This window comes from Lactuca serriola, chromosome 8, assembly GCF_051521515.1.
Source record: "Lactuca serriola cultivar US96UC23 chromosome 8, Lser_US96UC23_V15, whole genome shotgun sequence".
Classification (NCBI taxonomy): domain Eukaryota; kingdom Viridiplantae; phylum Streptophyta; class Magnoliopsida; order Asterales; family Asteraceae; genus Lactuca; species Lactuca serriola.
In genome coordinates this window covers 104,911,407-104,919,707 of record NC_136415.1, presented here as the reverse complement: position 1 = coordinate 104,919,707, position 8,301 = coordinate 104,911,407, and the positions used below count along the sequence as shown (strand labels likewise).

At 37.7% G+C, this 8,301-nt stretch overlaps 1 protein-coding gene across 1 annotated transcript; it reads right to left on the bottom strand.

The window, feature by feature from the left end:
* Positions 1-4,323: 4,323 nt before the first annotated feature.
* Positions 4,324-6,655, bottom strand: LOC145067247 (putative clathrin assembly protein At5g57200). Its single transcript, XM_079014430.1, has 10 exons — positions 6,504-6,655; positions 6,281-6,405; positions 6,105-6,197; positions 5,892-6,008; positions 5,737-5,802; positions 5,587-5,667; positions 5,435-5,515; positions 5,175-5,342; positions 4,863-5,063; positions 4,324-4,785 (listed from the first exon to the last, which is right to left on the bottom strand). The coding sequence occupies exons 1-10, from the start codon at positions 6,634-6,636 to the stop codon at positions 4,393-4,395; spliced, it is 1,458 nt and encodes a 485-aa protein (XP_078870556.1). The 5' UTR covers positions 6,637-6,655; the 3' UTR covers positions 4,324-4,392.
* Between the last annotated feature and the right edge of the window lie 1,646 nt (positions 6,656-8,301).

Sequence of the window (8,301 nt, the reverse complement as noted above, 5' to 3'; positions counted from 1 at the left end):
TCAAAGGTTATACTAATGTTTTGGTGTATCATATGGATTCAGATTGGGAGAGGTTCGCTATCGACTTGTTTGTGGATCTTTTCTTCATGATTTGTGGTATTTTTAGCCCGAAACTTGGGGTGGATTCATGGATGGCCATTTCGGGATGGCTTATAGTTGAAACTTGCGTTGGAAATCGCACGTGTATCCGTGTAGGGCATGCATTCTGGAGGTCAGTGAGGTAAGTGGGGGAATCTTTTGGTTTGTAGTGCGAGTTGCGAGTTTCAGGAAAATGGTGTGATGTCATTGATGGTGAAATCGAGGGTTTTTGGGTTAGAATGTCCCTGTCTTTCAGGTTCCGGGTACCGGGTTAGATCTTTCTCCTGATTGTCTATGGCGACACATTGTATTTGGGTGGGTTGAGGCGGTCATGCTCTATGCAGTAGGCCAAGGTACCTGATGAGGGTCGACTGTAATTCGTTGGCACTGAGGCTTAAGGGGAGCGGTAAGCCAAAAAATAGACCTGGCAATGGGGCGGGTTAGGAGTGAATCGACCTTGATCCAAACCCTTTTAAAAAATTCCAAAACCCGATCCAAACCTGCCCCTTAACCCGCAGGGTTTTGAATAATCGAACCCATACCCTTGTCTACCGAATCAGCAGATATCCAAACCCGCCCTGTAACCTGTAGGTTTTTTGAATAATAAAGCACATTTTACTTAAATCATAAAATCATATTTGTTAAATAAAACAAATTTTGATTTAGAAAACACATTATGTACTTGAAGACTTCCGATTGGAATTAAAATAACTATTGTAGTTACTTCCAATTGGTTTTTGACCCTCGATTGCGTTGATAGAGAATAACAATTACAAACTTTCTTCCATTTGATAAATGAATTTATTGATTTATAAATGAAATTGGTGAGTACATGATGAAATATAAATGAAATGACATCATGATTCTTGGGAGAAGACCAGAAGTCTAGAAGTTAAGTCCCCGAGTCCTATGTGTAAATAGTTTAGTCTTTTTCCTTTTCTCTTTTGACTTTCAATTGGAATTTAAAGTAAAATTTAGGCAGTATAAAATATAAATGTATAATTCTAAAATTTATATGGGGCGAGTTATAAATGGAGCGGATCGGTGATGATCCATACCCGACCCTTTTAATAAAAGGGTTAGCGGGTATGGGTCATTAACGGGTAAACGGATCAAAAACTATGCTCCAAACCCGTATAATTGTTAAGGGTTTGGATCGGATCAAGGTAAAACCTGCTTTATTGCCAGGCCTACCAACAAACCCTGAGAACTTCAACCCGATGGTTTATTGGGTTCGACACCCCGAGGATGATTGGACCAGTCATGGGTGTTTGTGGTTATGGGCTAGCAGTGATGTGTATATTGCTTCGGGAGTTAAAGGAAGCATTGTTGGTCGAAACAAGAAGGTTCATCTCCTAGTTGTCTCCCATTGTTCATCATATACTAGGAAATTTTGCCATAAGAATTAGCTTTCTTTAGAAGGATTATCGAATCTCTTTTGTCAAGTAAAGAGTTGTCGGCAACAGAGTATGATCTATGGTTCTGTTTTCTGGTAGGAACCTCAGGTTTCCAGGGTTAAGTACTCCGTTTAGGAAATAAAGGGAAGGGAATTAGCGATGGTTAGTAGGAGTGGTCTGTCGGGGAGTCAGACCAAATTCAAGATTCTGGATTGAAGATTTTCAAGTGAAGTAGGGTTGATTGGTTGTATGGGATTATGGATTTATTTTTGTTCAGGTTGGAATTTTCTATGGAGTTAGTCTTCTTAGAAGATCGTCATACGTCATGGTTGTGAATGTGGCCCTCAGGATGTTGGGTTTCTGGGGTTGGTAAAGAATGATTTCGAGGACGAAATCGAATTTAAGTGGGGGAGAGTTGTAACACCCCATCTTTCAAGTAACTTCAAATTCATCCCTTGGAGTTTAATTATGTCATTTTTGGCCCTTGGTTTGGAAAGAAGTGGCAAAGGGAGGTCCTAGTGGCAAAATTGTGATTTTGGGAACTTGAGTAGTACGTTGGGCATACATGTGAGTATGCAAAGCATACTAGGGCGTGCCCTAGTACGTTGGGCATACATACATGTATGTTGGGCCTACGATTTCCCGGGTGAAACCCTAACTTTTAAGATTTGTGGAGTATTTAAGCATCTTATGGACCACTTCCTCCCATCTTTTCTAGCCTCCAAGTTCTTGAGCCATTTTGAGTAAACCCTAATCCCCATAGTGAGCATCTTGAGCTTATGATGTAGTTTTTGTGTTCCAAAAGAAGAAGTTAATGCATCAAAGGAGTCAAGGAATGAATCAAGCTTGTAGATCTGGGGTTACACCATCTTGGGAAGCTTTAGAAGGTATAAAGCTTCTACCTTTATGCTTGGATTGTATAGATCTTGTTTTGGTTACTTTTTGGCATTCTTCTTGTCCCAAGACTCCCAATATTGTGCATGCTTTGTTTTGGTCGAGTTAAGTTGTCCTTTCATACCCTAGGATGGTTCTTAAGGCATAAAAATGAGGTCCTTTGAGCTAGTTTGGTCCCTAGTTCTTTGTAAAAGGTCTTAATGGATTAAGACCATGTATTAAGCCCTTTTTAGTCGACCAAAGTCTTAAAGTTTGAGACTTTATGGTTTTAGAGCACATTTGGGTATTGGATCTGAAATTCAGGCTTAAGTGCTTAAGTCATTAAGCACTTATCATGCTTTTGGTCTCTACGAGGGTACACCCTGCGTAAGTTGTTGTACGCCCCGCGTTCGGAGTCAAACCCCCCGTAATGGGTTAATGCGAGGCGAGGTACGCCCAATGTACCGAAGGGGTACGCCCCGCGTACGCCTCCTGTTGGGCTTCGGGTATCCGGCCATCTGTTGGGCCCTAATGGTTTATCTGGATGGGTATGTCTTGGGCTAAGTAGAGGATAAGACCTTTGGATAAGGCCTAATAAGAAGTTGGGCCCAATTTGGAAAATTGGGCCAAGTGTTGGCTTGAAGTCGTTTGGGCTTTTGGATTAAGATTTGGGTTTGGCTTGCATTGGGTTGTGATGGACCGTCTGTGATTTTATGGTTTGGGCTTTTAGTTTGCTGGATCTTCTTGAATGAAGGCCATTAGGCCCAATTTGGAAAATCGGGCAATAATTGGACTTAAGGAGTTAATTTTGATACTGGACCTTTTGTTATCTAGTTTGGGCCTTGGCTTTGGGCAAAACTTGAGGAAGGGTAAAAAGGTATTTTACCCTAAATCAGACTCATAGTATGGTTAGTGGCTAGATGTTGATGGATTGTCATGTTGGTGTTTGTTAGCGCGGGTATGATATTGGATCTGCAGTCAGAGATTATTTATGGAATCAACTATTGATGGGGTGTTGTCTTGAAGATGGTGGCTCGGGATCTGACAGTCAGCGGTCAGGGATCGTTTGGATGCTTCGGCAGCGTGAGGGGAGTTTTCCTCACTATACTTATGGGTTGAAGGCACCAAGGGCGACCATCTGGATTTTTATCCTGGTTATCGTATGCTTGTATGCTGTTATGATCTGTTAGATCGGTATCCTGGTAGATAGGATGTTGCTATGCTGTTATGATCTGTTAGATCGGTATCCTAGTAGATAGGATGATGTTATGCTTATTGATCTATATGGTTGGTGCTTGCTTGTTGATTGATTATGTGGTTATGAGTTATGTATATATCGACATGTGTGTATGTGTGATCGGGTTGAGGCGGTCCTGATTTGTGTTGAAGGCCAACCCAAGGTGGTTCGGATAGATTGTAGGCCCTGTGAAGCGGTCTAGTCAGGCCGAAGGCTCGACAAGCGTTCCGGATAAGCTATAGGACCTGCGAGTCGGTCCAGTCATGTCGAAGGCTCAAGAGCGGTCCGGATAGGGTGTAGGCCCTGCGAGGCGGTCTAGTCATGCCGAAGGCCCGACAAGCGGTCCGGATAGGGTGTAGGCCCTGCGAGGCGGTCTAGTCATGTCGAAGACTTGGGAGCGGTCCAGATAGGCTGTAGGGCCTGCGAGGCGGTCCAGTCAGGCTGAAGGCTTGATATATGTGTTGTTATTTATATATGTGCTGTTGTTTGTGTGTTGGTACTTTACTAAGCTTTATGCTTATGGTTTCAGTTTATTGTTTCAGGTGCTTCAGAAGTTTTGGCAAGGCGAAGGTGTGACCGTACACATCCTCGCGTTTTGGACTTAGTTTCTGGGAAACTCTGATAATGTGAATGTTCTAAAAACTATGTGTAAATGATTTGGGTTTTAAATAGATGCTCTGGAGACAACGGTTTTGCAAATACTTCTCTAGAAAAAGGATTTTTTTGGAAAGTTTAAATTTTACTGAAATTTTATGGATGTTACATGATAAAACATGCATGGATCGATGGACATTAAACATGTTGAGTCTATATCAATGCACGATTCCCATGTGGACAGTCGATTCCATCTCCAAAGTGGTTCGGTCTTTGATTCGGCATCGATTGTTGTGCAGACTGATTCGACGGTTGCGATTGTTGCTGATTATATGGAACAAAGATGTTATTATGTTGTCGTTGTTGATAACATTGTTGGTGATATTGTTCTTGATATTGTTGTTGGTATGACACCTGGTTTATGTTATATTGTTGTTGTTGCATCACGACCTTCATCTGATCTTGTTGTGGTAGAGGATGGTGGTATTGAAATGATTCGTGTTGCATGCCATATTGATAACCAGGGTTACAACCTGTTTGCATTTGCTTCTTAGCCATGTCGTCTTCATATAAACTGTACAATAGTAGCCTATCGAAACCACCACCCTGTGAGTGAAATCATATGACTATGAGTCTTGAACCAATGGCAAATTATCCATTAAGAGAAACCATCGATCACTAACCATTTTGGTATGTGATATAGGACTGGTGTTATTAGGGTAATTACTTGTTGAGGGCACGAGTGCAAGCTCCCAGCTTGAGGTGTTTTCGGTTTTAGAACATGTTAGATCTGATGGTATACTAGGTTGAACAATGGCAAGAGCCAATATCGATGCGTCGTTATCCTCTATTTCTAACTTTTTTGGATCTTCTTCATCCAAACCCTACAACAAATGTAAACATTAGTGCGAGAATAACTTACAATATGATCATAGGCATGCATCTGTTGCAAAATGGGTCATTTCAAATTGAGAACTTGAGTAGAGAGTACTCACTGGAGGATCATCATCATCAATGACTATGAGTGGTAGAACTTCCTCCTCTACCTTCCGTATATGCTTCAGTTCTGGTTCTTGATCTTGCAGTACCTCTGCGTTTTCAATTTCTTTGATTTCTTGAGTTACAGGTTCCATGGTTTCTTTTGCGACATCTTGATCATGCTCCTTCAGTTTTAGATCAAATAAAGAAACAAATAGAATTCATTCTCAATTTATTTGAATATATGTTAACCGAAAAGATCACGATAAAGTCTCACCAGTTTCTTATCCGAATCAGAACCATTCGAAGAAATTCCTTTCACATATTCCTCCATTGTAGCAAGAAACGAAGGTGGAGGCTGAAAATTTTAAAACATGTTATCAGAATCAGGTTCATTGTTCACAAATATACAATTCACAAAAATCAAACCTGAGTCAATGTTGGAAACTGGATGTTCATTGAAAGACGCATATGTTTACCCAGATTGTAGAACTCCCCAAGTTGTTCGGTCTGATTCGTGGAAATATTTTTCAACAACCAAATATAGGAGAATTAGGGAAAGAAATAAAGACGCTCAACCTGTTTTACAGATCTCTTGTAAATGTTTATAGCGGCAATAGCTTCGTCCTTCCCCAGGTCGAAGAACTGGTTGATATTAAAGATTGTTAATTAATTACCAACAAATGGATATATAAACTAAATCAAACGATCAGCACTAATAAAGAAAATGGTACCAATTCGACGAGTCTGATTATGCCGTCATTGATTACACAATAGATTTTCAAGCTTTCTTTGATTACAAGAGCTAATGCATGTGGTATAAGCTGGTTATGATAAGCTGCTCCTTCAGGCTACAAAAAAAAAAATTGTGTAATTTCTTTATAATTAGAAAAAAGTATCATGATTCGAATTTTGATCCTTTTTTTTAACGTTTATCAATCATTCACCTGGCAAGAGAAGAGACGATAGAGAAGTTGTTGCATTGCAGGTAGCTGTTCTAGTAGTTCGTCAATGTTCATGAGTCGTGTTCTACTATATGCCTGTGGTAATTCATAAATATTACTTGAGGTTAATTACGCCCATTTTATAGAGGTTTTTGTGAACGTAACAAACGCCGACAAACCTTGTTGATTCCTGGAGCTGTTGTTAAACGCTCGGTTTCAATGTCGAATCCCACGATTCTGTAACACTCTAATCGTTCTTCAAGAAATGTGGCATACGTTCGAAGCCATGAAGAACAATCCCAAGCTTTTCGGGAATTGAAACGTGTCAGAAAACGCAATGATTATAAGACGATTAAATAAAATATAGATAGAATGGATAAAGTTGATATCTTTATTGTTTACCAAGCTGGCTCGAATCATCTCTGAAATCTTGAATTTGGAAAATGTGTCGCCGACGAGAATGAATTAGCAACTCTTCTCTAAAACTAGGATCACCCTCCCGTAAAATCCTATGGAACACCATTAATGTCTTCATTGCAACCTACAAATGAAATGAGCGGAAAATCGAAAATGGGATTGCTTTGAAAAATGAAATGGGGACAACATGAGATTAAAGAAAAAGAAGACGTTACGATCCAGTTCTTCGTTTTCATCAATCTCCTGGAAAGTGTATGAATGCAATATCCGACGTCTGCTCGTGGTGCAGCAGAAGATGTTGAAACGATAATCCCTAACATGCATGCAGAACAAAAGAATTTTTAATTTAAAAAATTCCTGAAGAAAGCTGAGAATTAGAAGGAAAGAAATAAAAAGCTTACTTTTAACGTGGAGGTCTTTTGGAGGGCATTCGTCATGATTGGTAGCTTTGATAATGGCGATATCAAGATCCTTCAATTGAAAGTTGGAAATTGAGAAAAAGAATTATACTTGGATTGAAAAAGGGTGGTTGAAATGGAAGAATCGAAGAACCTTGAAATCGCTGCCGACTTTTGCAAGGCCAACGGTGGTGGAATCTTTGAGAGCTCCGTAGGCTCTTCTCCAGCTTTCGAATGTACCCATCAAAACCCTAATCTTTTTATATATATTCTATGGAAATTTAAACCAAGATCAAAATGTTATAATATATTTATTTAGCATTTGAGAAAAAAATGAGGATGCTGAATATGGGTTCTTGTTCTTGTTTCTCCTCGTCCTCTTTCTCTTTTTTTCTTTTTGTAGTTGATAAAAGTAGAAAATGTCTAATTAGTTTTAACAACAAGCACTTTGTCCTTTAAATGTAGGGAGGATATGGTTATGGCTATTGACATTTTTATTTATTTGATATATAATCAATTGTCTCAAATAAAACCACAAAATCGTTCGTAAATATTACATTGACATTCAATGGATTTTAAGTTTAATGAAAGAAAAAAAATTAATAAACATTACAAATTAATTTTGACAATATTCCATTGAACATTATAAAGTTTAATACAATGTAGGAAAAAATTATAGAATTGTATAGAATATAAAATCGTAATATGACAATCCAGTGAACTTTATAAATTAGTTGTGAGACCCATGTATTACATGGGTTAATTTAAAAAAAAAAGTTAAATATAAATGTCTAAATATTAGAATACTTTGAATTTATAAGAAAATAAGAAAAATAATGAATTATTATAATGAAAATATTTTTTTTATCAATTTAAACTAATAATTTAAATAAATAAACAAAAGAAACTAATAAGCCTTAATTTTGAGAATTTTAAAATAAAAGGGTAAGTTCATTAATAAAATTGATATCCATTTATTACTTTATTTATTGCAATTATTATATTAAAATATTATATAGAATTTAATAAAATAGAAAAAGTCATAAAATGATATATAGAAAAAAATTAATTTAAAATAGGGATATATACAGTAAAGTCCCAATATTTTCATCGATTTGACAAGAAAGTCCTAAACTTTATTTTTTTGACAGTAAAGTCCAAATTACCGGCAGTTTTTGACACTTTTACCCTTTTTTCCCGGTTAGCCGGTAATTAGGATTTTTTTGCCAAAAAAAATAAAGTTTAGGATTTTCTTGTCAAATCGTCAATTAGGACTTTACTGTAAAAAAAATAAAGTTTAGGACTTTTTTGTCAAATCGTTGAAAATATCGGGACTTTAGTGTATATATAATTTTTTTGGTTAGAAATTTAATGGTATGATATTC

Excerpts from the sequence above, each read along its gene's own strand:
- LOC145067247 (XM_079014430.1), bottom strand. The coding sequence starts at position 6,636 with ATGAAGACATTAATGGTGTTCCATAGGATTTTACGGGAGGGTGATCCT. Across the intron at positions 5,668-5,736 it reads ACAAGAGATCTGTAAAACAG|ACCGAACAACTTGGGGAGTT; the intron begins GTTGAGCGTCTT and ends TCCACGAATCAG. Across the intron at positions 5,516-5,586 it reads AGTTTCCAACATTGACTCAG|CCTCCACCTTCGTTTCTTGC; the intron begins GTTTGATTTTTG and ends TAAAATTTTCAG.